The following is a 22292-nucleotide window of genomic DNA, read 5'->3' on the forward strand; positions in this document are numbered from 1 at the left end:
TATTTATTTTTTAGCAATGCATTCTTGGTAATGTATAGCTGCTGTTATTGGCATAATAAAGATACCAATGTCTCATATTTCTTTAAATGCTATTTGTTTCACTTGAATTCTGGTCATCAACAATATTCTTACTACTGTAGTCAATAAATTTGGTATTTGGTGCAACCATATATCAGTTGTTGCAAACTAAACAATATTTTCCCATTTATTTTGTTGGTTTCCTTTTAATTGCTAGTTTTTTTTAAAGTAAAAAAGAAAAATAACTTTTTTTTTTTTGCTATTACCAACTAGTGCCGAAACTCATTTAAGCCTTATGCCGCGTACACACCATCACTTTATGTGATGAAAAAAAACGACACTTTCTGTGAAGTAAAAAATGACGTTTTTGAAACTTCAATTTTCAAAGACGAAGTTGCCTACACACCATCGTTTTCTCACAATGATCTTGCAAAGTGAGGTTACGTTCCACCACGTTTTACCATTGAAGCTTGCTTCATAAGTAGCTTCTGGGCATGCGTGGATGAAAAAACGTCTTAGAAAACGACGTTTTTTGCTACACACGGTCAATTTCTGTGAAGTAAAAAGTGCACTTTTGAAAAACGACACATAAAATTGAAGCATGCTTAAATTTTTTTTGGTCGTTTTTTACAAGACATAAAACGACGTTTTCCCCCACACACAGTCAATTAAAGTAACGTTTTTAAAAACGTCATTTTTTTTCATCACATAAAGTGATGGTGTGTACGCGGCATTACTGCTTCATGGCTGTAGTTTAATTCACAATTTTAAGAATGAAAAAAAAGTGTAAATTTCATGTTTGAATTCCATTATTATAAAACCATCTGCTAAACGTACATACTTGATACCTTCCTCTGGCATGTCTGGGACATACCCTGGGAAAATATTTCTGTTATATACAGTATGTCTATGCATTTTCTGAATAGTAGATGTCTATTTTAGTAAAGTAGATCTCTGGGGTATTATCAATTATGGGTACATAATATATTATGAACTAATGCAAACTATACCAGTATATCAGTAACATAAAGCAGTCTAAATATGCATGTTACCATCATTCTTTCAACCATTATATTTTTTTTCCTTTTTGTCTTTCTAAAGCAATGTGTGGCCACAATCTATACAGGACAAAGCAATCTCTTTGCCACCCAAAATAATTTAATAGTAACGCAGACCCTGTCTGCTCCTATAAAATGATGGGACAGATAAAGCCCCTTGTGTAGATGATTGGATTTTGTCCATGAAATTAGATTCTCAACTCTGCGATAGGGTGGTGGGAGAGGGTGATAAATGTAAGAACTGGACATAGTTAAACAATAGCTTAGTGGTAGCCTCCTAAAGCACGTGTTTATTCTTCTTAATAGATCAAAAGAGAGATAGATGTGTCACTTTAATCAGAAATTTACATATATAAAATATGTAATATATGTATAAATATTTTGCTGTGCGGATGTTTTAGGTATTCAAACAGGTATAATGAATGATCAAATTATTATTTGTAATATTATCATCAGCTCCATCTAGTGGCCAGAATGTGGTATTTTTCTGAAATACCTCAACTGAAATCATATTGAACCATGGCCACTAGAAGGTGCAGACAATCATAGGAGATAATCATATTACAACAATATGGTGATCCAAATCTTTAAATCTACTATAAATTGTCCATGTAAAATACATTAATAGTCTTAAAACACACACTCATTTATGCAAGGGCATAGGTTTATATAGACTCTAATAAAGTATAGATGAATACCGCGATTTGATTACAATCTGACAATTAGGCCCTGTACACACGGTCGGTCCATCTGATGAGAACGCTGACTGATGGTCTGATGTGCCTACACACCATCAGTTAAAAAACGATCGAGTCCAACGCGGTGACGTAAAACACAACGACGTGCTGAGGAAAATGAAGTTCAATGCTTCCAAGCATGCGTCGACTTGATTCTGAGCATGCACGGGTTTTGAACCGATGCTTTTGCGTACTAACCGTCGGTTTTGACCGATCGGTTAGGCGTCCATCGGTTCAATTTTAAAGCAAGTTCTAAATTTTTCAACCGAGGGATAACGGACCGATATGGCCCACACACGGTCGGTTTGGACCGATGAAACTAAACTTCAGTACTTTTTAATCGGTTTTGTCCGACCGTGTGTACGCGGCCTTACAGTTTACAAATTATCGTATTTATCAGCGTATAACACGCACCCTAACTTTAAGAGGGGAGTTTCAGGAAAAAAACGTTCCACAGCCCCCTGCGTATAACACACAGGCACTCTTTTTTCAGGGTAAAAAAGTGCATGTTATATGCCAATAAATACAGTACTTAAACTGCACTCAATTGTCTATAGTTATCAGATATTTAGAACATATCATTGTGCCTGTAAATGCATCTTTAATTTAGCCTTGTGCTCTCCTAAAAATACATTTGAACTAAATGTTACTTCCTCTAATTTTCATCATTCTATTCCAGATGACTAATCTTTGACACCATACAAACCAATATACCCCTTGAATACAAGTGAGTGTACTTAAAGAATAATACAATGTGACCTTTCTACAAACCTGGGCTGGGATATACACTTTCCACTGTAAACCAATGTTCAGTATTCCCATAATTGTTCAGTGAACAGTCTGAATGCCTTAAGTAAATCAGCCTACTTTTTATTTTTCACTGTGCATGCTGATAAGGGACAGTGTGTGTGTGTGTGTGTGTGTGTGTGTGTGTATGTATGTGTGTGTTTGTGTGTATGTGTGCATGTATACGTGTGTGTGTGTGTACAGTATGTGTATATGTGTAAATGGGGTTTTTGCACAAAAGATACTCAAAATTTAGGATCACTTAATATTTGTATTTTTCTACAAACTGGAGGAAGCTGCCAAGGTTGAAAAATGAACAAAAGAAAGAAAACAACATACAGAATATCTATTGCAGTCAAGCAGCTGGAAAGTTAAGGTTGAACAGAAAGCAATTGCAGCCCATACGCTTGTGCAACTGGGCTAATTCTGTCCGTGCCTGCTCCGTGAAGACAAACTTTATGTCTGTCATCACATGCCCATTAAACCCCTATCTGTGTATCACACAAAAAAAATCCACCGCCAGATTCCGAACAAATTAATTGCCAAGCTGGGGATGGAGGAAAGAGCTGTCAGTGAAATGCTCCTGTTTTGTTTGTTGGTAAACTTTCTCAGGATGTGGCAAGATAATCCAACTTACATGATTAAACGTGGAGCTGCTGCTACAAGATGTTCTTTCAGCACTTTACATTCAGAGGGAATACACGTCTCGCTCTTTGGCAGATGAACATGTTCTATGCTGGGACAATGAGCCCACAGTGCTACTTACTGGCTAGAGCTGAAAGTAAAACTTAACTAGAGTAATGACATTGCAGCATATCAACTGCAATGTGTGCTCTTCTATTCATGTATTTTATTTACCTTATTTAAAAAAAGATATATATATAAAAATGTATGTCTGGATGTATTACATAATGGTGATAAAACATTATAGGAAAGAAAGTAGTGGACACAAAATTTTTTCTTGCTTAAAGTGAATATATATTTAGACAAAACCAAATCAACCTAACTCATAGGCCCCGTACACACGACCAGTTTCCTCGGCAGAATTCAGCTTCCGACCGAGTTTCTGGCTGAATTCTGCCGAGGAAACTGGTCGTGTGTACACTTTCGGCCGAGGAAGCCGACGAGGAAATGGAGAACATGTTCTCTATTTCCTCGTTGTTCTATGGGAGCTCTCATCCCGCCGAGCTCCTCGGCGGCTTCAGGGCTGAACTGGCCGAGGAACTCGATGTGTTTGGCACGTCGAGTTCCTCGGCCGTGTGTACGAGGCCATAGGGGTTGATGTACATGGTACTAAAGGCTCATAGGTTATTCACTTTTCAAGTGAAATTTTCACCAAAACTTAGTGATTGTATTGAAATTTTCCTTTGCAATGAATACCCAATCATGTGCAAGAGAATTTAAAAGGCAGCATTTTTGCTTGCATGTGATTGTGTGGTAGATGTCAGCAGAGCTTCGCCTCCTTTACTTTGTAGAAAAATATCTTGCAAAGTGCAGCTTTCCTTGCAAAAGGAAAAAAAAATATTTATTAAATCACCCTCATAGGCTGTACAACAGGCATCATATGATGCTGCACCAATCTTTAGTGTGCTCTCCAATTTTCCCTATAGCACCCTCAAAAACTGGCTTCTCTCAGGTATGGAGAAAATGTAACGTTGCCATCTGACTCCCACAATCCTGTGCTCAGTTATTGGAGGGCCTAACTAACCAGTTAGAAAAGTGTGGATGGGGCCATTCCTAAGCCTATGCAAATAGCAACTTTCAGAAAATGTGTGTTTGCGTCAGATTTATAGGTCTCCAACAGTGAATTGTGGTTGATGGTTAGGATGCATTCTGAACAGTCTATGTGTAATGCCGCGTACACATGATTGGAAATTCCAACAAGAAAAGCGTGGATTTTTTTCTGACGGAATGTTGGCTCAAACTTTTGTTGCATACACACGTTCACACAAAATTCCAACCGTCAGGAACTCGGTGACGTACAACACTACAACAAGCCTAGAACTTTTCTTGTCGAAAAAATGTCTGAAATTCTGACAGAAAAAGTCAGATGGAGCCTACACACAGTCGTAATTTCCGACCAAAAGCTTACATCGGACTTTTCTTGTCGGAATTTCCAACCGTGTGTACGCGGCATTAGACTGTTTTTTTTATTTTTATTTTATTAATCTGTGCACAAGGTCTCTTTAAGATTTTTTTGCTCAAAGTAAAATAAATAAAAATAAATTGCTTAAGGTTTTATCCCATCCGATCACCTTAATTTCAAGACTGTGGCACAACTTTTAGGGAATCTCTTTAAATGTACAATTTGTCTTCATACCTAGGTAGCCTTATGGTATCATTTAGACTTCTGTTTTCTGTTACTTTTAAACATTAGTGAAAATAAAAATGATAACATTTCTTTGTATATAGTTGTGGTTTTAAAAACGTTTAGATGTTTAGAAAACAATACTTACATATTAAGGGACAGAACACCCACTAACACACAGCTCCTTTCTCAATCTGCAAAGTAGAGAGTGTCCTGACTTGTCTGCTCGCCCCCCCCCCCCTCAAGAGGCTTTCTCCACACCAGGGAGAAAGCCTCGCATTACTGTGTGGAGTTACAGACAGAAGAACAGGAAGTGAGGATTTCTCAGAAGAAATAAGGAAATTTAAAAGCAAAATCGAAGGATGAGATAAGTGAAGGAGGACTGCACTAAAGTAAAGGAAGCTATTTAGGGAAAACATTGTTTACCTTTACATCCCCTTTAAGCTTTAACCAGTTCCCGACCCCCGCATGTACATATACGTCCACAATATGGCACGTACAGGCACATGGGCATACACGTACGTCCTCACCTATTAGCGGGTGGGGGGTCCGATCGGGACCCCCCCGCTACATGCGGAGGTCGGGTCCGCTCGGGGAGTGATCCGGGACCACGGCGCGGCTCCTTCACTATGGCGGCGCATCGATCGCGTCATTCCCTTTATAGGGAAGACACGATCGATGACGTCATTCCTACAGCCACACCCCCCTACAGTTGTAAACACATACTAGGTGCACCCTAACTCCTACAGCGCCACCTGTGGTTAACTCCCAAACTGCAACTGTCATTTTCACAATAAAGAATGCAATTTAAATGCATTTTTTGCTGTGTAAATGACAATGGTCCCAAAAATGTGTCAAAATTGTCCGAAGTGTCCGCCATAATGTCGCAGTCACGAAAAAAATTGCTGATCGCCGCCATTAGTAGTAAAAAAAAAAAAAATAATAAAAATGCAATAAAACTATCCCCTATTTTGTAAACACTATAAATTTTGCGCAAACCAATCGATAAACGCTTATTGCGATTTTTTTTACTAAAAATAGGTAGAAGAATATGTATCGGCCTAAACTGAGGAAAAAAAATGTTTTTATATATGTTTTTGGGGGATATTTATTACAGCAAAAAGTAAAAAATATTGCATTTTTTTCAAAATTGTCGCTCTATTTTTGTTTATAGCGCAAAAACTAAAAACCGCAGATGTGATCAAATACCACCAAAAGAAAGCTCTATTTGTGGGGGGGAAAAGGACGCCAATTTTGTTTGGGAGCCACGTCGCACGACCGCGCAATTGTCTGTTAAAGCGACGCAGTCCCGAACTGTAAAAACACCTTGGGTCTTTAGGCTGCATATTGGTCCGGGGCTTAACTGGTTAACAAACAAAAAAAACAACTGGAAGCTGATTGGTTTCTATGCAGCACTGCCCTGGATTTTGCACTCTCAGTTTTAGTAAATCAACTACATTGTCTGTAGATGCACATCCAGTACTTTTGTATAACTGTCTGCAATCTGTCCACATATAATACACAGGCGGGCAGAACTGCTTGGGGGAGCTGCAGAAATGAGAGAGACATACATTGTGAACAGATACAGTTTCCATATGATTTAACTCACTTTTCTGTTGTTATAAGGAGTTTTGTTCACTGAACACAAAGTAGGGCTCAGCATGAATAAGTAAAGTGTCTTAAAGGCTAAGTTCACCTTCAGGGAAAAAATAATAAATGTACATATATTTGCAGGAACAAAAAGTGCATTTATTATTTTTCCCACAGGAGTCTGCAAAGCATTACACCCAATATCAGTGGACCGAGGGGTAAAATGTCAGGCTCCTGAAGGCACAGCCTCCAGCTTTTTCCCCTAGCTAATTTACACTAAATGTACAATAAGGCTTTAAAGGCTAAGTTCACTATTAAGGAAAAAATAATAAATCCACATATTTTTTGCAGGATAGAAATGTGCATTTATTATTATCTCCAGCAGGAGCCGGCAAAGCATTGCAGGATCCTACACATCTGTCTTCCCTCCATATAGGCTTTCAGGTAGAAAGCTGAAGGAAGCATCAAAGGACAAGTGTGCAGTTGAGGAAGGTGGAAAGATAGCGTGGGACCTGAAGGGTTATCTGGTATTGTTATGTTGGTGTAAATGATCTGGTTCCCGGCAGGCAAATTCTACAATCCAGAAGATCTCCACAGTCTCGTGGCTTGTAATGTAATGTAACAAGAGTAGAAATTGACTTTACTGCTAAGAGGTCCAGATACAACTTTATTCCATTAAAAGTCAGGGGCACAATCCAAAAAAGTAGACTACGCATTTGGATTGTACTTATAACGTTTAATGGAATAAAGTTGTGTGGCGCTTTCATTTCCATTCTTGTTACTGTATATTACAAGTGTGCAGTGGCTGATGGGACAGATCACTGTGAATGAATGATGCAGTCTTGTGAGTGGAGTCCAGGAAGGGGGTGCTAGAACATGTTATATGTTACTTACCCTTTAGGCTGGGTTCACACTATTGCATATTTGATGCAAATTTCCCCACATCCAATTTGCACGTCAGGGGATTGTGACCGGCTCTCAATGGAGCCGGTTCACACGTCTCTGATGTGAATTGTACAGGAGCCCTAAGAGTCTTTTGCTCTGTTTCAGGTCTGAAGTCAGTCAAAAATTCATGTGTTCTCCAGTGTGAACCCAACCTCAAGGTGGAAGTAAACGTATTCTCCTTTTGCACTTAAAGTTGTTATATTATCACAATAAAAAGAATTACAAAAATACATCCAGATAACTTAGAATTGCATTTATTTGCTTGATCTGTATGTGGTATGAAACTGATACAAATGTATAGATATATACAGTATTTTGAACAGCTTGAATAAATGAGAGCTATGAAAAATAAGAATATTTCTCACCATAACAATTATGTGGGTCATACACAAATAGTCATAACTGATTGAACTTAACCATTGGGTAGATACAACTAGTCTGTCTACATCAGGCATGGATGAATCACAGACACCTTTCTTGTAAGCTCCTAAGTCAAGTATCATTACTATGTCATCATCATCATCAACCATTGATTGTTTTTTTTTTAAATCTGATAACTACATGCTCAGCACTGATTGACATTAGGAGTAAGACCTTCTGTTTTTTGTAAATCAGATATTGTGTTAAACTGACCATTGACATGAGATGATTTTAGTTGAGTTGGGCGACAGTCATTTGTATTGGTAGCTGCAGAAAGACCCAAACCAACAGATCTTTGAAAGAAAATAATTGGACAAGTTAGAAAACATTGTTGAATCACTGTTATTCCCCTGAGATAAACTGGTACTTGGACTGTCAGCAGCATGTCTCCTATGTGTGTAAAGCAAAGAGAGGAAAATACTCATCAGCCCAACCTTCTAATTGATGTTCTTAAACCAGTTAAGAATTTTGATTACACAATTTGACAGGCAGACAGTAAAAGAAGAACTTACATATATGCAAATTCAACATTAAACATATGAAAACTAAAAAACAAAATTGCTTTCACTTAACTTTGAAATCACAACTGAGAGCGTGTTGTTACTGAAAATACTGGAATCTTCAGAATCGCTAGTATAGGGAATAGAAGATTATGTTGTTTACTGATAATGACCTCATTCAGAGATAGAACACTTTATCTTTAAGTTATCATTGATTAATAATTAACGTACTCTTTTGAACTGCTGTCACATTACATTAAGGTTGACAAGAGGTCTGTGTTTTTTGAACAATAGAGACTTGGAGATTGGTTACTAGACAGGATCTCATCAAGACATGGATGTCAGATAACATTATTGTGTCTAATGAGTTTGGAAGGCTGCTCCATAAGAATTCACACATTTACATTCCTTTAATATTTGGCCAGTAAATTTCACACCAGAATTTGAATATACACACTGCTTGTGCTGGAAAGCATGTGAAAAAGAAAAGTAAAATGGTGTGAAGAAACGTAGATAAAAACAAAATAATGCCAAACAAAGCTTTCAGTTAGTACTGAAGTGGAAAAGATGGATACACAATGTTCCTGGCAATTGACTACTTTCCTTAAGTCATTGCACAGGATATGTGCCAAAAAAGTTACATGCCATTCATACATATAGTTTTGGAAGCATGCAATAGTATAAGGGTCACATTTAAACTAAACATGGTAGTAAAGCAATGCAGACAGTGCAGCATGGTAACCTAGTATAAAAAAGCAAGCTATCTCTACATAATTCAACTGCCTCTTTTGGGCTTTAGGAACTTTCTTTACTAAACGTGCCTGCTAATGTCACAGAGAGATAAGTATAGCACGCATACAGACTTTTTTTATACCATGGAGCAGGTAAGGTATGCTTAGAACCCCATTTATAATGTAATGACACCCCTATACCACTGCCATTTGTCTGCTTAAACCCCCCCCCCCCAAAAAAAAAAATACCATACATTTATAAAGCACAGCAGTTTTTTTTAAATCAAGAAAAAGGTTTATTGATGCAAAAAATAGTAAAACAATACTTTAGGATACATACACAGACAGTATCATTACATTCAGGGTGAACATATGCCAAATTAAGAGAGAGGCAGGTAAAAGACGTGCAATCATAATTACATGAGCTAAATCAGACATGAGAGGAGCTTACCCCCCCTAGACAGCGGCCAAGAAAAGCCAGATTCTACCTGTACTTTGGATATAACCTTATTCAATTTGCGTTCAGGCCGTCTATCCTATGTTGCCCTACCCTCTAATTGCAATAATTATTTAACCTACCCCGCCATAATGCAAGCAATAACATTTACATTTGTAACAAACACATTGATTCTTAAACCACCTCCTGGTTCTGAATCCCTCGCCCCACACTCTGCTCCAAGGATCAAAAAACTATTTGAACATTATTCATCCCACTCTTTGCCAGCCCATCTCGACTCATATCCTATCTATTTATCCCTGCAATAGCCTTTCCATAATCAATTGCGTGGGTCCCAGGCCTGGTACGTCCAGCCAGGGTTGCCATAATGAGTAGAATTTCTTAAGAGCATTTCTGTGTTGGTATGTGACTTTTTCCCTTATCAGTAGATTATTTACCAGCTTTACCCATTGACCCTCTGTAGGCACTCGGGGAGTGATCCAATATCTGGCGATGGCCTTGCGAGCCACATACAGTAGTCTAAGTACGGCTGTATGGCCACCGGGAGACAGCGAAGGTACCTCGAGGCCACCCAGCAGACACACCACCGGGTCATGAGGCAACGGAAAGCCATACGCCTGGGATATAGTATCAATAACATATTTCCAGTATCGGAAGAGTTTTGGACACTTCCACATCATGTGTAATAAATCTCCCTCCTGCACATTACATTTTGGGCATATTGGGGAATCCCGTATACCCCATTTATGTAGTCGAGTGGGTGTTCTATATACTCTATGGAGGAGAAATAGATGAGAAAGTCTGTGTTGCGCCGATACCGAGACCAGAGGGGCGGATGTCAAACACAGCTCCCATGTATCCCCATCGATGGGACCTAGGTCCGATACCCACCCTTTCCTACATGGTAATACCGATGCATCATGAGTTACATTAAGCAGTCTGGAGTATACTAGGGAAATCATGCCCTTCTTGTCCACATTAAAAAGCACATCTTTATGAAGGGGGTGTCTTATTAGCAAGATTGGAGAGAGCCTGACCTCCCTCTGGGCTGCATGTCTCAGTTGTAAGTATTTATAGAACTGAGTTCTGTGCAGACCATACTCTTCCTGCAGATTAACAAACGATTTGAGGGTTGGGCCACTAAACAATTGTGTGATATAGTGTATACCTGCATTTACCCAGGTCCTGAAGCCTTCCAATTTAAAAAGTTCCCTGTAGTAGGAATTATTCCAAATGGGAGTAAAGGGGCATACCCCCCTGACATTGAGACTGGAACGAACGTATTTCCACAACGTATTAAGCAGCACCACCGTAGGTAAGGTCTGATCCAGGTGTGTGAGTCCTGCTTCCAAGTAAGACACCGCTGGTAGCATTGGCCCCGACGGGAGTAATATGGCTCGTATTGGGTCTCCGAGGTCTACCTCCCCCCAGTTTCCTAGATGCTGTATTTGCGATGCTATAAAGTAGTAGCGGGCATGAGGGACAGCTAAACCACCCTGATCCTTGGCTAGTTGTAATGTGGCAAGTTTTATACGTGCCACCTTACCACCCCAAACTAAATCTCTGAACTGGGCATCTATCTGAGCAAACCACCTGTGGGGAATCCAAATCGGGGTATTGTGGAAAACATACAGAAGCTGGGGGGCCCACACCATTTTAATGAGGTTCGCTCTGCCTGTAACTGATAGTGGAAGTTTTTTCCAGGACGCACATTTCTGTCTGAATTTTTGTAGCAATGGTGCCAGATTCAGAGAGAGATATTGGGAGGGGTCTGGCGTGACCAGAATTCCCAAGTACTTAAACTCATTCACTACCACAATATCCCTTGCGCAGTCAGGCAGGCTGTCTGTTAGGGGGTCCAGAGGCATAAGTACTGATTTATTCCAGTTAATGCTGAATCCTGATAGTTCGCCAAAGCCTGCGATCAAGGACATCGCATTCCCCAGCGACTTTTGAGTATCACCCAAATACAGCAGTGTATCGTCTGCAAATAAAGAAATGACATCCCGCCCTACACCTCGGATGAAACCTGTAATGTCGGGTGAAGCTCTCATATGTATTGCCAAGGGCTCCAGGGCTAGGGCAAACAGCAGGGGCGACAGGGGGCACCCCTGCCGCGTGCCCCGGAAGAGCCTGAAAGAGTCAGAGACCTCCCCATTAATTCTCATTCTTGCAGTCGGGGCGCTATACAGTAGTTGAACCCATTTTAGGAAGGATGGTCCCACCCCAAATCTATGCAGAGTCTCCCAAAGATAAGGCCATTCAACACTATCAAATGCCTTGGCCGCATCTAGAGAGAATATAGCTCTATTACCTGGGTTGTCCACCGGCACCTGTATATTTAGGAATAGCCTACGCAGGTTTTGTGCTGTGGACCTCGTCGGGATGAAGCCCGACTGATCCCTATGTATTACTTGATGAATACATTTGGAGAGTCTGGTGGCCAGAACTCTAGCCAGCAACTTAATGTCAAATGTCAAGAGAGAGATCGGTCTATAGGAGTCTGGTGAGAGAGGATCCTTACCAGGCTTCAACAGAACCACAACCAGGGCCTCATTCATAGACGGGGGTAGAATTCCAGTTTCAAAAGCTGTATTATAAACTTTTAGTAAAATGGGGATGAGTTGCTCGGAGTATCTGCAATAAATCTCAGAGGGAAGACCGTCAGCCCCTGGCGCCCGCCCATTATGTGCCTGCGCCAGTGCCTCCAGAAGTTCCTCACTAGTAAGGGGAGCATTAAGCATGGCTACATCCGACCCAGGAAATTTTGGTAGCTGATATTTATCCAAGAAAGAGTGCAACTGTTCACTAGTGGGGCTGACCTTAGAGGAGTATACGTTTTGGAAAAATTCTTGGAAGCAAGTTATAATGGAACGTGTGGAGTGGCATAGTGTCCCCCCCGCATCCGCTACCACTGCAATATGAGAAGGGGGTTGCTGTGATCTAGCCAGGATCGCCAGCATATGACCTGTATTTTCACCCTCCTCAAAATGTCTCTGTTGTAAGAAGAACCTTTTGTTTTCTGCAAGTTGAAACGATAGGTCTTTAAGCATGGTATGGGAGGCCATCCACTGTCTTTTTAAGCCATCATTAGATGGATCTGCTACGTAGGCTGCCTCTGAGCTGCGAGCTTCCTCTAACACACGTGTCTCCCATTCCTTTGTGCCCGATTTAATTTGGTTGATAGTTCTAATAAATTGGCCTCTCATAAAGGCTTTAGCCGCATCCCACACCACATGAATGTCCGCCGTGCCTAAGTTATCCCTAAAGAACTCACTAAGTAATGCCGGGATTGGGTCTGGTTCCGGAATAAGAGACAACCAGAACGGGTTGAGTTTCCACAGTGTTTTACCTCGTCTTTCACCCAGGCCCAAATCTACCGTAAACGGGGAATGATCGGAAGTGTGTCTCGGGTGGTATGCCGAGTTCCGTACCAATGGTAGTAAAAGACCATTACCGAAACCCATGTCTATCCTTGACAATCCCCCTACAGAAGCTGACCTGCAGGAATAAATTCTAGAATCAGGGTTATGCAGTCTCCAGACATCAAACAGGCCTAATTCCTCAATTAAACGGGCAAAAGGTGTGGGACCCTTCCTATCATGTTCCCCCTGTCCCGCACCAGTCTTAAGTTTGTCCTTTTCGTGATCCATTAGGTTATTAAAGTCCCCTATTACTAGGACTGGAATACCAGGAAGACAGGACACAAATTCAGCCAGTGTTTTCAAGACATTAGATGAGAATGGTGGGGGGATATACACTCCCGCTAATACACATTTGACCCCATAAAGGGAACAATATAAAAAGACATATCTGCCCTCGGGATCTATCTTAACATTTATAAGTGTGTACTGTGTACCACTACGGATCAGGACACTCACTCCCCTCGAGTAAACCGTATGGGTAGAATGATATTGGTGGCAAAATTGCCTAGTTGCCAGTTTTGGGGTAGAACCCGGGGGGAGGTGAGTCTCCTGCAGACAGATTACCTCCGCGCCCAATCTTTTAATAGTGCGCAGTACCTCAAGGCGCTTCACCGGACTATTCAGGCCTCGGACATTCCACGACAGACACCTAGTCATATTAGACATGCTACCGGAATCTTAATATCAGTAGGAGAATACAATCTTATACCGTATAAGTAAAAATTATCTAAAGCATCATTTATGACCATCTTGGAGGTTAGAGGCATAACACAAGCAATAAGCATACTACCATTCTGGGACCCTTGTCTACTGCAGTAAGGGAACCCCATTTCATGATCATGTGGGCTACAGGCTAGGGAGAGCATAGAAAAAAATAGTAAAAAAAACAGAAAAAACAACAAAGAAGTATACAGAGCAGTTTCCTGAGAGCAGAGCATGGCGGGATCATCGCTCCTTAGTATCATATGTAATGTAGCCAACGTGGCTAACGAAAGTTTACCCAGGGGGCAAGTTAGGGCCTGAAACAACCCTATTGGGGGCAACAGTGGAAGCGCACCACAGTGTCTTAGAGCTTCTCAACAGCAAAACTCTGGGCCTTAGTGACCAAAGTGAACAAAAACCGCCTTACAAAGGCAACTAGGAAAGTGAGCACATAATATGCTGGGTCATCAGATTAGACTTTCTTTTCAGACTGCCGGTCGTCTACCCCTCGCCTCTTTGATGGATTGCTCTTCCCGATCCAGCCAGTGTGCTGCAGTGGCCGGGGAATCAAAAAATTGGACAGCACCAAAAACCTCTACCCGAAGGCGGGCCGGGTACAACATGGCGTATTTCAAGTCGAGGTCCCTCAGACGGCGTTTCACATCCAGGAACTTGCTTCTCTTCTTCTGTAACTCAGCAGAAAAGTCCGGGAATAGGGAGACTTTAGTATTGTCAACCCTCAGTGCTGCTGGATTAATTCTGGCATTGTATAAAGTGGCGTCCCTGTCCCGATAATGTAGGAATTTAAACAGGAATGGTCTAGGCGGTGCTCCAGGCTGTGGGGGTCTAGAAGGCACCCTGTGTGCCCGTTCAACAGAAAACATAGGGGAGAATGCTTCTCTTCCAAAAGCTGCAATCAGCCACTTCTCAATGAACTCCACAGGGTTTTTTCCTTCCATTTTCTCAGGTAGGCCTATAGCCCTTACGTTATTTCTTCTCATCCTGTTCTCTAATTCCTCCAAACGAGAAGAGTGTTGGTCTATTAAATGGTTATTGTAGGTCAGGTCCCTCTGCATAGGCCCCATGTCATCTTCAATGGTGCTCACTCTTTCCTCTAATGCTGAGGTTCTTTCTCTCATTTTTTGGGCATCCTGTCTGAGAAATGAGATTTCTGACTTCATCCCTTTTACTTCCGTGGTCAGTACTGCCAGGGATACATTACATGAAGTGACTGCAGTGAATATATCTCTCAGCGTGGGTTCTCCCTCTATGGTAGGACTCCCCGGGCCCTGTGTCTTATCTGAGGCCTGCTCTGGAGTACTCACTGTGTCCCATAGTAGTCCGGCCTGTACCGAGTCCTCCAGGGGCACTGTGTCATCCGCCTCGGATCCTCCGCTCGGTGAGTCCTCCGGAGTGCTGGAGGAGGCCGTAGGTTCTTTCAACAATGGCTTGGAGAACAGTTTTTCAGCTGCCTCGCGGTGTTTCTCCCTCGCTGTGCGGCCTGCATACGCGCCATTTTGGACCATGAGCTCTGCTGGCTTGTTCACCAGCTGCCGTTTGCCGGACGACATCGCGGGACCAGGACACCGGGAAAGGTATGTACGTGTTCCCCGAGCAACAAGGAATCCTCCGGTGTGACTGTGGGTGAGTATAAATTTCTTCCGCAGGATGAATAGAAGGATTTTCGGCGGAGCTCACTTCAGACACGTCCGGCTACATCCGCTGCCTGGCCACGCCCCCCAAAGCACAGCAGTTTAACATTAATGTTATTGTAAACCAAAAAAATAATTACAATTCATTCATGACATTTAACATGCCAATTTGTATTGAGAATGCCTGTTTATCAATCTAAGAGGAAAACAATTGAGGCTTTAGAGCATGGTTAGGCAACCTGGGGCCCCTCAGCTGTTGCAAAACTACAAGTCCCATCATGTCTCTGTGAGTAATTGTAACTACCAGCCTTGCAATGCCTCATGGGAAATGTAGTTCCACAACAGCTGGGGAGCCCCAGGTTACCTACCCCTGCTTTAGAGAGTAGTAGACATGCCACGCAATGACCGTTTATTGACAGAAAATAAAACTAGCCTATCATGCAAAAAACTATGGGAGAGTAAAAAGTTAGTTAAAATACTTATCTTTCCCTATCTTTTGTTTTTTTCATTTTTCTACCCTGTTTTGAAATTGTAGGGGGGGCCAATAAAACTGAATGTTGCATTTTAAGGGACCCGTTAAGGAAGAAATGGCACTTTCACACACAACAGCTACAGCTACAGGTACAGCAGCTTCCACTTCTTACACTGGAACTAATGCCTAATTGCACACGATACTGAGAGCAGTGAAGCAGTAATCTCTCTACTATAACTAATGATGAAATTCACAAGGTCCTGCCCTAAAAGTAGCAACTTCATCCTTGTTAATTGGCTACATTAGGTGGTTCAGAGAGGACGGTGGGATGGCCCACTAATGTCACAGCAAAAGCACACATGGAAGGAAAATGGTGAATATCAAGATAGTGTTGGTAGCTAATATTCTGCAAGTAGTTTGCTCATCCTTATCGAAACATACTATGTACAATGTTGATTTTAATATATCAGTTTACAAATTGAGCACATGGGGCATGCATAGGGGTTAATTTACAAAAACTGGAGAATGTAATACCTGGTGAAGCTGTGCATGGTAGCCAATAAGCTTCTAACTTCACCTTTTTCAATAAAAAAATTCCCAAAAACCTGGAAGCTGATTGGTTTCTATGCAGTGCTGCACCAGATTTTGCCCTCTCCAGTTTTAGTAAATCAACCCCATGGCTTCATGTGCAATACCTTATATTTTTAATTTTCTACACTTTTGTATTCATTTGATTCTTCAAATTCGATGAATCTCTGAGGCCCCGTACACACGTCCGAGAAACTCGACGGGCAAAACACATCGTTTTGCTTGTCAAGTTCCTTGTGAAGCCGCCAAGGATCTCGGCGAGCCAAGTTTCCTCATTGACTAACGAGGAAATAGAGAAGATATTCTCTATTTGACCCGACGAGACCCTCGTCGGTTTCCTCGGCCGAAAGTGTACAGACGACCGGGTTTCTCGGCAGAATATGGCTCCGATCGAGTTTCTGGCTGAATTCTGCCGAGAAACTCGGTCGTGTGTACAGGGCCTCAATTACATAAATTAATAGTTTTCCTACCTGTTTCTAGTAGTACATAGCACAATATATGACAACAATATATAAAGTATATACAGAACAGACTTGTAATCTGTTGAATATATTTAATAAATATGTAAATTCGACTTTAGTTTTGTTATTACATAATTAATAATGTTTTTTTTTTTCTTTAAGGTAATGTTTCCAACATCCTGATTGTTCTGTCATGCCTCGAATATTGTGGGGTTTTCTTCCTTTTTATATCATCTCCTTGCTGTGCCCAGTGCTCAAGGGACAGGAGAGCAATTCCAACAAAGCTTCAACCCACCGTGGGACTACAGATAGCCCCTGCTATGATGCCAAACAGAGGCCGAAGTACTGCATCCCTGATTTTATCAATGTGGCTCTTGGACAAGAGGTGATCACCTCCAGCACTTGTGGACGAACACCACAAAAACTGTGTTATTTTCTAGACTCTACAAATGTGACATCACGGCGATGTCAGCTTTGTGACCAGAAAAAAACTGATACTTCTTATCCACCTTCATATATGACTGACACAGATGCTCAAACATGCTGGAGGTCAGAAAGTGGTTTAACATTTCCACAAAATGTGACATTGACCTTACCACTGGGGCGTAGATTTGAGCTTGTTTATGTCAGCTTGCGTTTCTGTTCTCCCCGTCCTGATTCTATGGCAATTTATAAATCCATGGACCATGGAAAGACTTGGATCCCTTTCCAGTTTTACTCTACTCATTGCCGTCGTGTTTATGACCAAGCTACTACTAGTGCCATTACAAAACCCATGCAGCATGAAGCTACTTGTACAGATTTCCAAACAGGAGTTAAACCTCTCACTAAAGGACTTGTAGCCTTCATGCCATTGGCTGGTCGCCCATCAGCCCGTAGGTTTGAATACAGTCCAGTTCTACAAGATTGGGTGACTGCTACAGATATCCGTATAGTCTTTAACCGCCTACACCATGGTAAGAAGTTGGGCATACGTAGGAAGACTGCTTTTTATGGAGTTTCTGAACTGCAGGTTGGTGGAAGGTGTAAATGCAATGGTCATGCTTCCCGTTGTGCTGCTTCAAAGGATGGACTTGTGTGTGACTGTCAACATAACACCATTGGTCCAGAATGTGATGCTTGCAAGCCTTTTTATTATGACAGGCCCTGGCAAAGAGCAACACCAAGTAATGCACATGAATGTGTGGGTAAGTAGGAAAGCTTTATTAAAATGTATTACAAGTTCACTTACTAGAATGAATATTTTGTTTTATATCAGTAATGACATTGCGTGCTCGGATAAGGGTCTGGTATGGATTTTTGGGGGGGACCCCACGCCATTTTTTTTTATTTTGGTGTGGGGTTCCCCTTAAAATTCATACCAGACCTGGAGGGTCTGGTATGAATTTTGAGGGGGACCCCTACGCCATTTTTTTTAAATTGGCGCAGGGTTCCCCTTAATATCCATACCAGACCTGAAAGGCCTGGGGGGGGGAACCCATGCTGTTTTTTTTCAATAAATTGTATCTGTATTGCCGTGACCTGACAATTCATTATAGCCGCGAGTAGTTTTAAGTGCCTTTTTTCTTTTAGAATTGTCATTTTGTGCAGAGACTGTTATAAACACAGGAAACCATGTGCTACTTTACAGGCATACTATATACACCTCCCAGGTATGAAATTTAAAGGAATATTTCACTTTTATTGTTTCACTTTAAACATTATTAAAGTCACTGCTTCCAAAAAAAAATGCAGTTTTAAAAACTTTTTTGCACTGATATATGTCTCCTGGGGCAGGACCCAGGTCCCCAAACACATTTTATGACAATAACTTGCATATTAACCTTTAAAATTAGCACTTTTTTCCTCCCATAGACTTTTAAAGGGTGTTCTGCGGCTTTTGAATTTGCCGCGAACACCGGGTGAACAGCCAATGTTCGAGTCGAACTCATGTTCGACCCGAACATAAAGCTCATCCCTAACAAGTAGTAACAGCAACACAAATGGGGTAAAAATAATGGCAGGATGGAAAAACATGTCTGGAATTGTGTGGGATTCCCTGGAACTCATTATTTAAGGACTGCCTGCCCTTCTCCAGAGTAACGCCTAGAAAAACTCAAATCAGCACTTTCCACCGCCTTCAACATCATCTCCAGTAACCATATTCCCATGCCAGGTTTTTGCTGGAGCAGAAATTAAACCCCTTATATTCTCAGTGCCTGCATGCCAGCTTGGCACTTCCACACTAGTTGGTGAAGACAGCCCCGTTTCTCTGGGTATGTCCAACATTAAAATTTTCCCACCCGCCATCAATTTTGAAAGCTTTTTTTCACTAAAAATTATTTACAGATTTACATTTTTATATAATCTTAAAACAAAATGTTTTCCTCATAAGGCTGTCCTGCTCTAACAATCATGGGCATGGACAAAAGGCTCTAACTAAAAGTTGAGTATTGGCTGTCAAAGATGCACCACTGGCTGAAGGTGGCCCAATATATGCTTGAGGTTCTAGCTTGCCCTGCTGCCCATGTCATGTCAGAGAGGGCCCATGGCCCAGCAGGTGGGGGAGGTAATTTGTGAGTAAAAAGCTGACTTTTAATACAATTTATCAGACCTAGATCACTGAGGACTACCAAACACTCATTGTAAGTGTTACCGATACAATTCAATACAACCAATACATTAATTTTATCTTTGTGTAGCACCCTCTAGTGTGCTACTAGTGTGAGACTAGGCAAATTATATCCTGCCTCATGTGTAAGCCTGTGAGTTTTTTTAATCTGGGTCAGGGCTATTAGAGTTCAGGACTGAGTGACTCATGCAGCCAAGTCTCTGGTGCCTCCCCCTGGGTCTGGAAGTTTGAAAAAACTTCTAGAGGCTAGTGGGCTGAGGCCAGGAGGATTGATCTCCATACTTAGGGGAGAATGACCAATCCCCAGGAGGTGAGTCTGGCAGGGTTGTTGGGCTAGCTCTTAAGTATTGTATGAGTCATGCTGGCAGGGCAGTCAAGATTGAAATTCAAAGCTGAAGAGACTGTCGGTGGTCCTTGAGGCAAACCCCCTTGTCTGGGTTTTAGGTGCTGGCCTGGAAGGATCCTGACAACAGGAGAAGTCTTTCCGGAGATGCAGTTGTGGAAGCAAGGAGGACAATGTGAGTACTACAATACGGTGAAGGGATTTATAAGGGGAGAGACTTCCACATGTAACAGGTCTCTCTTGAAGACATCGGTCTGCCTAAGAGGAACTAATTGGGGTTGTATAGATGATCAAGTTGAGCTGTATATAGGGAGGAAGTTGTCCCTGGTTTTGTTACTATCAAGTTGGGCATCTCACAATTCCTATTCCCACAAAAACAAAGCTTAAAGTGGTTGTAAAACCGATTCATGAAATTTAAACTGGGCACATACACTGTATATCAGTTGTGTTTTCTCATCTCTCTCCAAAGCACTGAATCATGCGTGGTCCTTCTGTCCCGTAGCTCTGTTATCAACCTGATAACTTCTGTCAAGTTATTTGAGACTGGAGATAAAAGCAGCCTGAAATTTGTGTCATTGGAGGTTGCTATAAATAGATTAGCAGAGCTCTGAAAGCATTTCCGTTCTTCCAATGTGGAGAGGGGGGGGGGGCTGCCTTGCCTCTTTTCCTCCAATCAGCTGTCTCCCAGTGTAATCCAACACTGCACTGACAGTGCAAAATGAGGAAGTAAAAATCCTAACACGATATAAGAATTCTAAAGAATATAGAAAGGGAAAGACAGCAGCTATGCATGTAAAACTTATGTAGAGAGATTTGTTTCATCTCTATGAATCAGGTGATGCTGTTCACCTCACTGGCTATATATGAGGGTTTACATCCACTTTAAGGACTGTTCACTGTGTTTGGAGGAAAGTTGAAGATATTATGTGACTGCTTGTCATCTGCAACGCCTTAGGGGGTAATGCTACATTTGTTTAACTAAAAACATGGGGTGAGGTTCTGCAGTGTTTTGGGTGCACAATATATTTTTCTTGAAAGGAAGAAGTGAGATGAGGCAAAAAAAGGTCAGCTCTTATAAAGACTGTCAGTAACTGCTGCCTAATGCACGCTAATCACCCCAAGCTAAAAGCTATAATCTAAAAAACGAGAAAAGATCATAATTAAAAGACAAATGTAGCTAATGTATTAAAGATGAAAGAACCAGCTATCAATCAGTTGTTGTGGTCAGATATTGGTATCCTTTAAAGGATTCTGTGTTTGTAGAGAGCTATATTCAATGGCAGGGCACATAGGAAAATGTACCTTAGCAATGCAATTTAAAGAACTCAACTAATTTGTTAAAGAAGAAGATGTAAAACAAATTAGCTTTAGCATAATAATATTACATGGAAAGCCTATGTTGATTCTAATCACTAGCTTTCTTGAAAATATCAGCTGGTGATAATGACATAAAGGGGTTGATTTACTAAAACTGGAGAGTGCAAAATCTGATGCAGCTCTGCAAAGAAACCAGAAATCAGTTTCCAGTCTTTTTTTGCCAAAGCTTAATTGAACAAGCTGAAGGTGAATCAACCCCAAAGGTCATTGTTTTTCACTTTGAATCATAGGGTAAAAAATGCTCAGCCCCATTTCTCACTATCTCATGCCTGTAAATCACCATTACATTCTCTCCCAATAGAAACTATAGGCTGTTGTGCTGATGCACATTGTCAAGTGGTTTTCAAACCAAAACCAAAAATGTAATATATTGCAGCTTAACAATCATTACATGGGGTGGCTGTATTAGTTTTCTGTTTTGCCTTGGTGATCTGGCTAATAACACAACTGTGGATGAATGAGCACGGGGCAGATTTGGACATCAGAACTGTTACAGAAATACCTTTTTTTTTTCTTTGGGATAAAGGTTTTACATAAATAAAAAGCGGATCATTTTAGCACCCTTGCCAGTGTAATATGGTCTGTCTCATTTTTGTACTGTACTTTACTTATGGGTCAGTTCTTAATGGGTTCAGTCTCTGTCTCTAGCCCTCCACAGCAGCAGCTAACCAGCTCCAGTGATATTGCAGTGCACCATCTGGTCACACACAACAATTAGTCCACTCTCTGCTCTGCACCCAGGTGACTCTTGCTGTCAGCACCACCAAACTCAGCACTCCAGATCCCACTCTGCCCCTTGTCATACAACAGTGATTATGCACATTGGACAGCCATGTGTCCTCTCCGGTCTCCCTCGCAGCAAAAGGAAGCTGTGTACTGTACAGCCTGGCAAATGCAGTTCAGGAGCTCTTGATTATGACAGAGTCTCTCTCTCTCCTTTGGACTACAGTTCCAACAGTGCAGTGCAGTGCAGTTCCAACAGTGCAGTGCTGCCTGACTAAGTCTACTAAACTCTTCCTTCTCAGAAGCTCCCTCCCTTTGCTGATAGAGCTGTTAACCAGTTCAGGACCAGCAGTCCCAGTGGTGTTAATTGGGATGCAGCAGCTGCACA

At 41.4% G+C, this 22292-nt stretch overlaps 1 protein-coding gene across 2 annotated transcripts in view; it reads left to right on the top strand.

The window, feature by feature from the left end:
- The window catches only part of LOC120915264 (netrin-1-like), a 130466-nt gene that overhangs the window by 92724 nt on the left and 15450 nt on the right, over positions 1 to 22292 (top strand). The window contains exons 2-3 of one of the 2 annotated variants that reach the window (XM_040325639.1): positions 2493 to 2540; positions 17013 to 18037. In XM_040325639.1, coding sequence (XP_040181573.1) covers positions 17044 to 18037 — 994 coding nt within the window. In that variant the 5' untranslated portion in view covers positions 2493 to 2540; positions 17013 to 17043. The remainder of the gene's footprint in view (positions 1 to 2492; positions 2541 to 17012; positions 18038 to 22292) is intronic. The other variant, XM_040325640.1, reaches the window with a different exon arrangement.

This window comes from Rana temporaria, chromosome 10 (assembly GCF_905171775.1).
Source record: "Rana temporaria chromosome 10, aRanTem1.1, whole genome shotgun sequence".
Taxonomy (NCBI): Eukaryota; Metazoa; Chordata; class Amphibia; order Anura; family Ranidae; genus Rana; species Rana temporaria.